This window comes from Mustela erminea, chromosome 10 (assembly GCF_009829155.1).
Source record: "Mustela erminea isolate mMusErm1 chromosome 10, mMusErm1.Pri, whole genome shotgun sequence".
NCBI classification, from domain to species: domain Eukaryota; kingdom Metazoa; phylum Chordata; class Mammalia; order Carnivora; family Mustelidae; genus Mustela; species Mustela erminea.
This window is the reverse complement of record NC_045623.1, coordinates 53,833,378-53,848,234: the sequence shown is the minus strand read 5'-3', so window position 1 is coordinate 53,848,234 and position 14,857 is coordinate 53,833,378. Positions and strand designations below refer to the sequence as shown.

At 42.9% G+C, this 14,857-nt stretch overlaps 1 protein-coding gene across 1 annotated transcript in view; it reads right to left on the bottom strand.

Moving 5' to 3' along the window:
- WLS (Wnt ligand secretion mediator) overlaps positions 1–2,264 on the bottom strand; it is a 101,728-nt gene extending 99,464 nt beyond the window's left edge. The window contains exon 1 of the mRNA XM_032361507.1: positions 1,856–2,264. Coding sequence (XP_032217398.1) covers positions 1,856–1,961 — 106 coding nt within the window. The 5' untranslated portion in view covers positions 1,962–2,264. The remainder of the gene's footprint in view (positions 1–1,855) is intronic.
- Between the last annotated feature and the right edge of the window lie 12,593 nt (positions 2,265–14,857).

Sequence of the window (14,857 nt, the reverse complement as noted above, 5' to 3'; positions counted from 1 at the left end):
AGGGATAATAGGCCAATTTAATTCTGAAAGCACAAGGTGCAAGAAATTTTAATTATGGTCTGCCACTGAAATCACACAAGATCCAATGGCATCTAACTGCAACTGCTCATCGAGGGAGACAAGAGGTGTAATTGTAACCGCTGCATAATCACTGTGAGGGCACAGGGAAGGCTGCCTTCAGGTCTCAGCACAGAATGTATTAGAAGCCTAGAAAAATCCAATACAGGGAAACATGGAGATTGCACGTAGCCAAACAGGAGCTCCTAACAGGAAAGCCAAACCCCGTTGTGTGTGTGTGTGTGTGTGTGTGTGTGTGTGCGCGCGCGCGCTCGCGCGCGTGCTTATGTGTTTGAGTGGTGAGCGTTCCAGGAATAAAAGATTAAGCTGTGTGGCCCAAATTGAGAATATGAGCATGGAAAACTCTGAACCCCTTTCTACTTTGTAGATACATACACAGAGAGAAAGGCATGATCTCCTTCAGAAATTTCTGCCTCGGTGAAGCTTCACCCACTCTCCTTTGTTTAAAACAATTAGCTTGGATGTTAACAGTGATTTACAGAACCAGACTCCCTTTAATTTGTTCCCATCAAACCCAAGTCTGGAGACGAAACGCCACACACAGGGCTCGAGGTGCCCAAGCCTGTGCAGCTCTCACGCCCGCGCCGCGCGGACTCTCGCAAAGGGACAGGCAGAGAAAACCCCTCCGTGGACTCTCCACTCCGCAAAGTTTCACCGATCCGCGAAGAAAGCAAAAGCACCCATCCGCGCCCGTCGCGAAGTTGGCGCTGAAGTTTGTGCCGGGATGTCCTAAATCTCGAGGGGTAAGGGAACGCGAGTGTGCGGCCAGGCTAGAGGATGGATAGAGATGGAGAGACAGCAAGCAGGAGTTTTTACGAGTGGAAGATCCGTGAGACCATCTTTTTCACCCGGAAGCCTGTTTGGCTCCCAGAGGTCCCGGAGGTGCTCGCCGGGAGAGGCGCCGTCGCCGCCGGGGGCCGGGGAGCTGTCACCTGCGGGGAGCCGCTCTGCTAGGCGCCCGGGGACGACCCGGGGAGGGGGGCGCTTCAGAATCACCGACTCCCGGGGTTCTGAGAGGTGGGGGAGGGGAGACTCGCGAGAGGGCAGGGGGCCAAGAGCAACACCTTTCGCATACGCTTTTCCCCTCCTGCCTCTCCAACTACCCGCAGCGCCAGCCAAGGACTTTCTCCCACCGCACGCTACCGCATCCCGCCTCCGGGCCCACCTCTCAGACCCGTCCGCGGCCGCGACGGGCGGGTGGGGGGTGCGGCAAGGCAAGGAAGCAGCCGGCGGGAAGGTCGGGACCCTAAACGCAAACTCTCACCCCCTAGCCGAGACGACCAAATGCTTTTATACCCGCAATGATCACAGCCCCGTAGCCGGGCTCCCGGGTTAGCGCCGGGCGCAATTCCCTGACTCTTCTGTTGTTCCCAATAAAGTCGATTACGTTGCCCTCCGGGAGCTGATTGGGAGGGAACGGAGAGGAAAAGGGGGGAACGCGGGAAAATGCGGGGGGAGCAGCAATCAACTTTGCAACCCAGCGCTTCCTCGCGCGATCCGTCGCCATGCTTAAGATTCCCACCCCCGCCACCCCCCTCCTTCCTTTCAAGTGGATACTGAAACTAGGCCAAAACTTTTTCCCCTCCTTTTCTCTTAGCCACTAGACTGGATTGTGCCCCACGGAGCCCCATGGAGCTCTGCTTTCTTAAGCACAATAGCCGGACTAATTAGATCATAGAAGCAAGGCAGTGATACTGTAACAAGTAGCCCGAGAGGCAAAGAGGGAAGGGGCCCGAAAAGACAGAAAGGGGGAAAAGTTTGCAGCTCTCGCACTTACCAATCAAGCCTCCCACCAGAAAGGCGATGATTTGGAACACGAGCAGAATCCCACCAACAATGCACAGCTTCTTGGTGCTCATGTTTTCTATAATTGCCCCAGCCATTTTTGCGCCCCCTTTTTTCTTTCCTCCTTGAAATGTTTTAGGGTGTGCTTTTTGCCCTCTCTCCTCTCACGCTCCCCCCTTCCTCGCCTCCTTTCTGGGCGCTGCAAAACTTCAGGGGTGTGGGAGCGCGGCGAGGATGGGACCGGGACGCAAGGCGCCCGCACGGATTCCCCAGGCGCAGCCGGCTCGGGCTCCCCCAATGCCCGGAGCTGTGATTGTGGCCGCTCCGCCGCCTGTGGACGCTTAAAGGAGCAGGGAAGCGGATCACATGACGCCGCCTCCCTCCCTCCCTTTCTTCCTCCCTCCCTCTCGCGCTTCCTCCCTCCCTCCCTCCCTCCCTCTCTTCCTCTCCCCGTTGCCCGCCAGTGCTGGGCTTCGAGCTCCGGAGGGTGCTGGCGTCCCGCTCTAGGGTCTGGCTGGCGGTCTGTCCCGCCCGGGGCTGGTGTCGTGTGGGGGTTGATGTTGTTGTTAAGTGCGTTCCTCCCACCCCGCCTCTCACACGTTTCCTTTTCTGGTGCGAGATTTAAATCACCCACGGACAGCTTTGCAGACCTTTAACTTCTGCGTTGACTTTAGGAAATGGGCCCCACCCGAAACTGCTAGAACTCTCTTTAGGAAAGAGGAGGAGAATTTTTTAAAGGGACCCAAAGATGCTTAAGTCAAAGCACAGAGATGCAGACTGAAGTCTTCCGCTTCTTTTGACTTGATCCCAACCTCAGTTATTTAGCATACACCCAGCTAAATCCCTCAACTGCACCCGAGAAGGAGCCCTGTGCTCCAGCCAAATCAGACCACTGTTCATTACCACATTATCCCCCATCGCATGGGTTTCCAGAGCCTTGACCCTGGCTCTTTAAAAAAAAAAAAAAAAAAAATATATATATATATATATATATATATATATATATATATATATATATATATATTTTCACATACACACACACATATATATAACTCCATCGGAGTTTTAAACTTCATTTAAAAACCACGTTGTCTAAAGAACCTTTCTAATTTTCCAAATCGCCCCCATGCAATATTTCCTTGAACCCAACCCCTCCAACTCCGGTGTTTACATTCTTAGCTCCTATTGTGAGGACTTGTGTATACACGTTTGTCTCCACCACAAAGCTGTAAACTCCTGGGGGATAGGGACCCAGTTTTATTCATCTCTGTACCCATCCTCCCCAACCCCCCCCTGGTTCCTAACAAAATTCTAGCTCTAGTGGGTCCTTCCTAAACTTTTGTGGAATAAATAAATAAATAAATAAATGTGAAAGCAAGCCCGCATTTTGCATTTCAAAAGCCTGAAAGAGACCTTATTTGATTTAGATGGTACACATATTCAGTCGCAGTGTTTGTTGTCTCTTTGTGAGGGTACGTTTCTATTTAAACTTTTCTAGGAGAAAAGGAGGGTGGGACTTTTAAGAGAGTCCTGCTCTATCAAGCCTAAGTTCCTGGGCCTGGTTTTTCCATGTTTCATAAACTGGTCATTTGACCAGCACAACTCTAGTTGCCCAAATAGACCCTTGGTTTGGTCACACACACACACACACACACACACACACACACCCCAAACAAGGTTTGCCACCCTTTACACACCTGGTTTCTTGCCCCTCTCCTCTATCTATACCCTCTTCATGCCAAGAGAATACCACAAGTCCCCTATCCTCTGCTATATTGCTGAACATATTGCCCCTATGGAAGATGCCATGCAGATTACCCTTAACGAAAGTATTCATTTCTAGTCTCCAACTAGACACTCTTCAGGGCCAGTGCCAAACTTCATATATATATATATATATATATATATATATATATATATATATATATATATATGAAAATTCATCTCCATAAAATCCATCTTAAGTGTTCTAGGGATATAGTTGATATTTATTCATTATTTCCTTCAACACTTTAACCAGCAGGGCTCACATATGGAGCCCTTAACCTGTTCCAGGCTTTTTGTTCTAAGTCCTTGAGGAGACCAGGATGTGAAGACAGCTGACCATCCTGGAGGAGCCCCAGTCTGGCTGCTATTCACAGAATAGTGATTAACAACCTTTATTTGAAGAACACCAGATCAGATGGAAGAAGCAGACGGAATTGCTGTCAACACTAGTGGTCAGAAGTGTTTGGTACCCAAACACAGATAGGCCAGTGTGGGTTATTTGCCTTCCTTCTTTACATTTTCAGAAGCCTACATCATTTTTGCTTCCCTTGAGAGGAGTAGGTTCCAGGGCATCAAAAAAGATGTAGGAATGCCCTTCTTACGTCTGTTACTAGTTAGCTCCACATTCTGAGTTCTCATCTCAGCAAGCTGCCAACTTCCACACATTTGAATAATAATGATGCCTTTCGGTTAGAATTCCTTTTTACTACCAAGGAATTTTTTAAAATTAAGGTTGATAAGATTCAATATCAAGATTTACTGCCCATTTCGTACTATGGTTCACTATTTCAGAAGAAAGAAATGGGCGGCCCCTGGATGGCTCAGTCAGTTAAGCATCTGCCTTCAGCTCAGGGCATGATTTCAGGTTCTTGGGATCAGATAGGCCAAGTAGGGCTCAGCCAGGAGTCTGCATCTCCCTCCCCACTGCTCATGTATGCTCTCTCTCACTCTCAAATAAATAATGAATAAAATCTTTAAAAGAAAGAAAGAAAGAAATGGTAGTTCTATGCACTTCAAATGTGAATTGGATCCACAAAAATGTGTTAAGTAGTCCCCGCCACCCCCATCCATGGTTTAGTTTTCTGTGGTTTCACTTAAACTCCAGTCAACTGAGATCCGACAGTCTGATAGCAGGGGATTCTCCTGACCTATTGCCAGAAGGTCAATGAGTAGCCTAATGCCAAGACACAATGCCTTTGCCATTCACCTCACTTCATTTCATCATGTAGGCATTTTATCTTCTCACATTATCACAAGAAGCCAGAGAACAGTACAATAAGATATTTTGAGAGAGAGAGAACATTCTCATAGCTTTAATTGCACTATATTGTTATAATTGTTCTCTTATTAGTTATTATTGTTAATCTCTTACCGTACCTAACTTTATCATAGGTATACATATGGAAAAAACACCGTGTGTATAGGGTTTGGTATTATCTGAGATTTCAGGCATCCACTGTGGGTCTTAGAACATACATCTCACGGATAAGGAGGACTACTGTATTTATTGAACATTAGTGAGCTAGCTCCTCAACTCATTTTTCTGTCAACTGTTAGAACATCCTTGTACTCCCTCAGCTTCCAAATGCTTCTCTTCAGAGTAACTCGCCTCACTTATTTGGTTCCAGTTTCCCCCTCTGGAAATGAAAGGCTTGGAATAAAATACTGGTTATCTACCAAGGTGGTTCCCCCCCATTTTTTTAAAAGGGCACTTAATTTAAAGGAGATATATATAACTTCTGTGAGAGAGAAAGAGGAAGAGAAAGAACTAGTGCATGGGGAAAGGGCAGAGAAGAAAGAGAGAATCCCAAGCAGCTCCACGGGGCTCAACACAGGACTCCTTGTGGGGCTTCCCATGTGGCTCAAGGTGTGACTCACCACGGGACTCCACGCAGGGCCCTACCTCACAACCCTGAGATCATGACCTGAGCCGAAATCAAGAGTCAGGCGCTTAACCAACTGAACCACTCAGGAGGCCCTCAAAAAGAGACATTTCTAATTCCTAACTTGTATGCAATTATCAATACTGCCAAACCACATGTGCGACCCTTTCAATATTCATCACTATGAAATGCTTTAAGAAAAATTTTAATTTCTATTCTCTCTTTTTAAAAATTAAAAGTGAATGGCAGATCCTTAGTTCCCAAGGGAATAACACAGACAAGTAGAAAAGAGCGTGAGTTGGTTGTCCAGGTTTGGCATGGAGCCTGGACCCCAGCTCTGCCCCTTGCTTGGTATGTGTCATTGTGAGCCACTCCAGGCACCCAGCATTCTGAAGCTCAGCTTTCTCATCTGTGAAATGGAGGTAATGATAGTACTTGCTTCATGGTAATCTCACAAGAGATGATGATAATGATAATTATATTTAAGAATCCTTAAGGGAAATCAATAACCTTGCATTAAAAACTAATAAAACTGATAATTAATTTGTTCTTCCTCAGCTCTAAAATTCTATCATGTTATAATTATTTTTTGAAGTATATTTTAGGAGCAGTCTTTGTGATTAACTATTTGCAAGGGTGCTAGTAAGGCCAACATCTGTTATGGGACTCTGAGCAACACTCAGTGAACTTGAAACCTAGCAACATTCTCTTCTAAAAAATGCTTCTGTCAATAGAGCACTTGTCACAGGTCCTTAGATTGTCCCAGAGACTAGATAATCCAAGAGTGTAATCCAACTCTTCCAAGAGCATTTGATCATTCCAACTGCATTTCTTTAGACTTCAAGTTGGAGAGCCTGATTTAGCCCTCATTTTATTTAAAGGGTTTGTCTTATGGAAGATCATATTGATATTCAATGCGTATTTATGGAATGGGTGAATGCATAGATGGATGGATAAATGAATAAGTAAAGGTAAATTAACTGCAACCAGCTCCCCCTGCCAACCCAATTTCTATATAGCATATACTGACTAAATGCCTATCTGGTATATATACGCTGGGCTGTTGTGTGCACATATATCTATAGATGTGCTATATTGTCACCCTGGTTTGCAAGCTACTTAAAAACAAGGAAAGTATGACCTAAGCCTCTTTCTCTCTCAGAACCCCAGCACCGTACCTTGCACAGAGGGGGGCTCAGTTTCTAGAGTTGAGAAAGCCTACCCTGGAAGCCAAGGGCAGCATTCCATTATTGTCACTGAAATAAATGTAATGCAGAGATCTAAAAGAATTGCATATACCTCCTCAAACACCTAATTTACTTCCTAGAGGGACCTAACAGGAGTAATAATCCCACTCTCAGTTTTCTCATTCTCCTAAGTAGCTTTTACCCATAAATGGCATCCTGGGGCTCTTCTGTTGTTGATATTTTCTTATAGTCATTGCCTGTGAATGTGAGCAGGCACTTTGGGTTCATACTCTATTATTCAGTGGCACTTTTCACTCAGTAGACATACATGAATATAGAAATTCACAGCTTCCTTTAAAATCCTTTTCTTTTCCTTTTTTCATAAACATCCTTCCCTTCTTTCTCTCTGAGCCCCATTGTCTCATTTTGTATGTAAATACAAGAGCTTTTCTAGCACCTCCTTTCACACACTACCCTTAGGTAGGAACTATTCAGAACCCACTGCTTAAAATATCAGTACTTTATCTCACAAAACAAACTGAGGGTTGCTGGGGAGAGGGGGTTTGGGAGAAGGGGGTGGGATTATGGACATTGGGGAGGGTATGTGGTTTGGTGAGTGCTGTGAAGTGTGTAAACCTGGTGATTCACAGACCTGTACCCCTGGGGATAAAAATATATGTTTATAAAAAATATATATATATCAGTACTTTAACCTGATCTTTTTTGATGACATTGTTTAATGAATACCCCACCACTCCCTCCCTTTCTATACATCAGCATCCACGTGTGGGTCTCCTTTACCCCTTTTCTTTGACACTCCACATATATTTCAGACATGAGGCTTATTCAGTCACAGCTTTAAATCTTACTACTCATGTAAATAAACAAGACAATTACATGTTGAGGCTTACTTTACTAATTCTTAAAAAAAAAAGATTACAATAGCAGTTTCATAGATCATGGCAAGCATTAAACAAATATTACAAAGCACCTGGCTTACTTTTCTCACTTATTTAAAAAAAAGAAAAAAAGATGCTGGGGCGCCTGGGTGACTCAGTTGCTTAAGTGTCTGCCTTCGGCTCAGATCATGAACTCAGGGTCCTGGGTTGGAACCCCACATTGCCCTCCCTGCTCAGCGGGGAGTCTGCCTCTTCCTCTCCTTCTGCCCCTCCCCTCACTTGTGCTCTCTCTCTCGAATAAATAAAATCTTTTAAAAAAAGTTTTTAAAATTTAAAAACATCTTTTTAAAAGATGCTAATAGGAACTTCATAGGTTGTGGCGAGCCCTAAACAAATGTTACAAAGCACCTAGCACAGAACCTGACACAGAGTGGGCACTGAACGAATATTTTACATGTTATAAAGGAGGAGGTTTCTGTTCCCAAATAGAGAGAGAGAGAGAGAGAGAGAGAGAGAGAAAAGAACTATAAAACCCCTAATTATTGTCTCTCATGAAATTGCTTTTTGAACCCAGACAACTTGGAAGGGGCAGATAAAAAACTTTATAGGTTTCCAGAGGCCTCTGGTGGGAGGCAGCTGACAACCTAAAGTAGCCAGCCAGGCCCCTGGTGTTTCCCAGGCTTGAAAGAGGCTGCTGCAGAGGGCTGGATGCTCCAGTGTTTCAACCTCCAAGATCACATGAATCAAGCGATTCCTGCAGCTGAGGCAGGGAAAGTTTTTTTTTCCCTTTGCCAGTCTCCTCAGCGTAAGCTTTATGGGGTCTGTGCTGACTGCTTCTGCTCCCACCCCTTGCCTTCATGACTGTGCTCCCTCCCCATTTCACCATGGACTTAGTCATGCTCACCAGCGCCTCTCCATCTGCTTTTTCCCCTGGAGAGTGGCAGTGGGAGGAGAGTCTGAACAGGCCAAGACACACCTCTTTGGGCAATGACCCGGTGATGCGTAGACGGCATGCAGCGCAATGGCACAGAGTTGGATGCAAATTTTCTTAAATGAATGGATGGTTATGGTCCCTGGCTATCTAAAGGTCCAGGAAGGCCCCCCCACAGATGGCCAATGGCAGGAAGGAGGACTCAGACTTAACCTCAGCCCACGCACTCTGTTAAATGTATATGTTATCACCATTAATCCATACAACAATCCTTTGAGGTAGGTACTACTTTTATCATTTTATTTTATTGGGTTTTTTTTTAAGATTTATTTGTGAGAGAGAGAGAGAGAGAGAGCAAGCGCATAGGGGGAAGAAGCAGAGGGATGAGGAAAGCGAATCCCGAGCCAACACCACACTAAGTGCAGAGCCCCACACAGGGCTCTATCCCACAACCCTGAGTTGATGACTCCAGCAGAAACCAAGAGTCCAGTGCTAACTGACTGCATTACCCAGGGACCCCTATTTTTATCATTTTTAAAAGAGGAAAGCTGGTTCAGAGAATATTCCCTTGACCACACTGCTACTACACTGGGAAGCTGAGATTCTGGGGTAGCTGCAACACACCATACGTTCTTACAATCACTAGATAGGTGTTGAGCTCCATGAATGCCAGAGAGTGATCTAGATGCTGGGGAAGAGCAGTGGGCCCGACAGAGGCCCTGCCCTCATGCAGTCTAATGAGAAAGCCCACTTCAGAACTTTGCTTCTTATTTCCCTTATATCAGCTATGCCCTTTCAACTCACCAACAGAAAGAAACCTACAGAGGGGTGGAAGTGAGGAGAAATCGAGTCCTTGGTGTGCAGATGCGCCCCACTCCATGTTTCCCTCAGGAGACTATTCATTCGAAAACCCCCTTTCCTGCCAGTTCTGAGACAGTTTTTTACTGTTCCTTTGTTCATACATTCAGCTCTGTTTTCTTCCTCATCACTTCACTCCCACTCGGATCAAACTCCCTCCAATTAAGCCCTTAAATCTTTGCAATTCATTCTTTGGTAGTATTTGCCATTAAGGCTTTTCCAAGCTGAAGATCAATTTTCAAGTCAAATGACTCATGAAAGTAATTAAGCATAATTTCAGTGTTTTGAGGACATTCTTCAAGAATACATGCGAGCAAAAGACATTCATGTTAGCAGAAGATTCAGTGTACAAATTAGTTGTGGCCTTGCTAACCTGCAAATTGATTCCTAACGTACTTTTATTTGGTTCTTTATTTTGTTGTCATGCTGTGAATCCCTAATAAAGACCCTCTTTACCAAAGATTTCAAGTCACTTAATCAATGTTACTCATCTTCGTGTAAAAATTTATGAGGGTAAAAATTCCCAATTTCTGAAATATGTCCTTACCTAGCTAAGAAACCTGAAGCCTGAATGACTTGACGATGTTTTCTTTCATAAATATTTATTACATGTTTCCCATATGCCAGGTATGTGGCAAGTGCTAGGATACAAATACCAAAAAAGAGAGATATGCTCTTGTTCTTACAAAATTTATCATCTTGTGTCTGTAAAAGCGTGATGCAGTAGCTCTATTGGTCAAGACAGTAAGTCCTGAAGAGTCACTGGTGTGAGAGGCATGGGAGAGCCCTCAGAGGGAGAAAAGGAAAGGACAGGAGGTGCTCTCTCTGGCTTGAAGAGCAAGGTTCTCCCCATTCTGGAGTCAGCACCATGCGGCAGGGAGGAGCATGGGTTCGGGAGCCATACAACCTGGGTTCTGAGTCCTGGCTTTGGCACTTACCAGGTGTGTGCCTAGGCTAGTTAGGGTAATTTTTGTCATTCTGTGGCCTCATCTGTAAAATGGGAAGAATAATAATAATCACCTCCCCCAGGGCAACTGGCTGATTCAGTTGGTAGAGCATGCAACTCTTGATCTCAGGGTCATGAGTTCAAGCCCCATACTGGGTGTGGAGCTTATTTGAAAAATGTAAAAATAAATAGAAAAAAATAAAATTAAATACTCTCCCCATATATGATTGCTATAAAGATTAAATGGAATCATTTGTGTCAAGTATTTAAAGCAGGGCCTGAAACATAAATGCAATGTGTTTGCTTTATAAAAAAAAGTATGTTTTCCCCTCTTCTGCCACTCCCATGATGCTAAGTTCCCCCAACCTCAGTTTCCTGTAATCCTGTTGACAACTCTCTCTCATCGAACAACCCTGCTGTCAGTTGGAAAGACTAGCATAGTAAGCCTCCAGGACTGCCTGATGAAACTATCTTTCAAGTATTACACATACTTTGAGATACTTTTTGATTCTCTTGCATCATAAGCAGATACAGTATCTACCTTGGGTGAAGGCTCATACAACTGTATCTGTTATGTCCCTTTACACATGCTATCCCACTTGTCTTACTAACCTCAATAGATCACAAAAATTTTTTTAAAAAGATTTTATTTATTTATTTGAAAGAGAGAGAGAGAGAGAGAGCACAAAGGGAGAAGCAGACTCCCCCCTGGGCAGGGAGCCTGACACAGGGCTCAATCCCAGGACCCTGAGATCTCGACCTGAGCCAAAGGTAGCTCAACTGACTGAGTTACCCAGGAATCCCAGATCACAAAATTTTTAAGAAAAAAAGACTGTTTTTATTCAGAAGTCTTTTTATTTAATTCTAGTACAATCCTAGGCTTTGTAGCAATTCTCTCAGAGCTTTGCTACTTCCAGATTTTTGTCTCTTCACCTCCTTCTCACAACAGATGTTCTATTTTACTGAGGAAGTCAGGAGAAGGAGCCATCAGGTATAAACTCTCAGCCTACAGACTGATGAATATTTTCCTATGCCTGATCTTCAAGGAAACAATGAACCACCTTTGTTCTTGGGCAAAGCATCCACCATTACTTAAGTACCCCACCTGTACTTAATGCTTAGACCTATTTTAGAGAGCTGCCCAGCATAGCCAAACAGTTAGGAACATACGCTTTGTTTAATGAGTTAGCACATGAAAAGTACTTACTAGGTAAAGTACTCAGCACATGGTACACGCTCAATAAATATTAGCTTCTATTATGAATTCTCTTGCAAGACCTTCTACGACTTGCTTCTTTAATGATCTTCTTTCATATCTTTCCTCAATCTTCCAAATATTCTCCACCCTAAAAAATATCCTTCTGAACCCCACATTCTCCTTAATTTATGATCTTCACTGGCTTCTTTCCTTTCATTGTAAATCAAACTTCAGAAAAGAACAGTTCATGCTTGCTGGCTTTATAATCTCATTTTCCATCCCCTCCCTGACCCCCTGCAGACAATTTAGGTTCCAGACCCAACACTCCATTGACTTTGCTCTGACAAATATCACCAGCAACCTCTTTGGTGTCCATTCTACTTCACGTCTCTGCAATTTAACACTCGTCCTTCTGAATAAAACCTCTCCTCACCTCTTCAGCTTCAATAACTGCTCTCTCAGCTCTCTTACTTCTCTAATGTCTCCTTCTCTCTCTCCTTGGCTGTTTCTTCTGCCCACTCCCTGAATGTTAATATTCCTAACTATTCTCTCCTTAACCTCACCTCTTTCCACAGAGTCTGAGAGCAAACATGTATCTTCAGCTCTGACCCTCTTTGCCCAACATTTAGACTCACAAAGTGAATCACGTCCTGGCTGTCTCTGCCTAGACACACTACATGCACATCCAAATCAACCAGATGTCTTCCCTACCTTAGTTAATGGCCCAGCTTTCCAAACAGTCACCCAAGTTACATATCTCAAAGCCACCCTTGATTCATTACCCACACATCCAATAAGTTATCCAGATCAGATTCTACCTCTCTTATACATGAGCTAGCCTCTCCTCCCCATCCTGCCCACCTCTCCACAAGTCCAGAGCCTCATCATCTTTCCAACTTGGACTACTGAAGACCTTCCCTACCAAATCTACAATCTCTTGTTTCTTATAGATAATCCAGTCTGCATACAGTTCCCAAAGTGTACTCATTATAAAATACATATCTATATAAAATACAGATCTGTTTTTCTCACTTACTGAATATAACTCCACAATATCTTCTCATTGCCTACAAATAAAGTTCATATCTAGTATAATCTTGCTGAGTACTCCTAGATCTAGCTACTTTTGATTATTTCTTATTCCCAGACTCAACCAAGACATTTCTTTGTATATTATTGTGTATAATTCATAGTCTAGCTCATGTCTTTTCCTTATAACATAATCACTGAGATAGACCAGTTGCCCCTAAGGTGGTGTCACCAAGCTCTTCTCTGGTATTCTTTGGTATTCTGGATATTTGGTATTCTTGATTCTCTGGTATTCTTCTTCTTTTATAACCTATTTCAAAGTACTGGCTATCCGGAGACCCAAATAGAAACCGAGAAATCATCTTAGACTTCTTTTTTATAAATATAATCAAAAGATACTGAAAATATCATCTGTCAAGCCATATAAATAATACATTATCATAGTAATAACAAACACTTATATTTACAATGTAATGAGCACTGTTTGAAATGGGATGGATGGATAGATAGACTATTTAAGTGTATAATACTTAGAACTAAAATAGTAAAATAAAAGTACGTACCTCAAAAGATTTTGGTGAGGATTAAAGTCTTTTTTTTTTTTTTTTAAAGATTTTATTTATTTATTTGAGAGAGAGACAGTGAGAGAGAACATGAGCGAGAAGGTCAGAGAGAGAAGCAGACTCCCCGTGGAGCTGGGAGACCTATGTGGGACTCGATCCTGGGACTCCGGGATCATGACCTGAGCCGAAGGCAGTCGTCCAACCAACTGAGCCACCCAGGCGTCCCGAGGATTAAAGTCTTAAGGGTACTCTTGTATATATTGAGTTGGAACAATTTATCCTCACTGTAGTTGAGATACATACTATGATTCCATTTTAGACACTGAGGAAACTGGGTTAGATAGGATTAGTAATTTACCTAAGATCACACAGCTAATAAACACTGGACCTGGGCTTTGCATCCTATCAGTGTAGTACCAAAGTCCATGCACTTAACAGTTACTCTCTTCTGCCTTTGGTTCAAACAGCAGTCAGAGTAACATCCTTCAGGTTTTCTACATATCAGGTGCTGCTCTAAACATATTACATGTATTATTTCTATCAATCCTCACAACACCTTCTATGAGGAAAGTGCTATTTTTCTTCTTGATTTCCTATGCAAATAAACTTGGCTTAAAGCAAGTAAAAAAAAAAAAAAAGTTCAAACTGTAAACCCAGAAAAATCTGGAAGTGAATACTCACTTCAAAGAAAGTATGCATTTACTCTTCTAAAAGCCTTGTTTCAACACTCCTTGGCATTTTAGATTTCTCAGATCATTAACAACATGTAATATTCCAATAAAAAAGTGAGGATCTCTTTACTCATTCAACCTTCTGTCCACTCAGCAAATCTTTACTGAATACCTATGTTATGCAAGACACTAAATACTTCAAAAAGACGTTTCTTCTTTCAAGAAAAGAAAAATCTAGAAAACAGAAAAGGACGTTAAAGCCAACAAATACAATGAAATGTGACAGGTAGGATTGCAGAGAGGTTAAGAGAATAGATTCAAAACTAGACAGACTTCGTTTGAAGTATAATTTTGCCACTTACTTCCTATGTGACTTTAGGAAATTCATTTAAACTATTTGTGCTTTATTCTTTTTCATAGTACCTCCATCATATGATCACTGTCAATTTTTAATGTACATAGAGAAATCTGATCCATGCTTCAAACAAAGTAACACTTAGGGCAGCAAGAGTGGATAGTAGTAGTTGTCAGTGGTATTGCCACATAAGGGTACACTGGAGTCGGAAATCTTGAAAAAGAGACTGATTTTTTTATATTGGAGAAAAGGGAGTTCAGATAAGTTTTTAAAGAAAAACATAACTCTAGATGAGTTTTTATAAGATTAGTAAGTATTCTCCAGGTAGACAAAAAGGAAAATATATATTTTCCTTAACTTGCAAAGTTAAAAGCAAGGAAGAGTAACTTCTAAAGTTGATACACCTGGTTGAAGAGGTGGTTATGTCCGTGTGTCTTCAGCATGTTGCTTTGGAGACCTACGGCCTTGGGAGATAGGAACATAGCAAGGGTGGAGAAGTGATGTCCTTATTATGATTATAGATCTTTAAAAGCTATCATTTGAAACCATGTTTATTACTAGATGGAGAATAATAACACCTTGTCCTGTGTTTGTATAGCACCAATTCTGTACAATTTTAAGATAATATCTCAGTAATCTTCACAACCTTGGAGGTCTGTCCAATTATAATTATCACCATTTTTCATATGGGAAAGCAAAAGTACAAG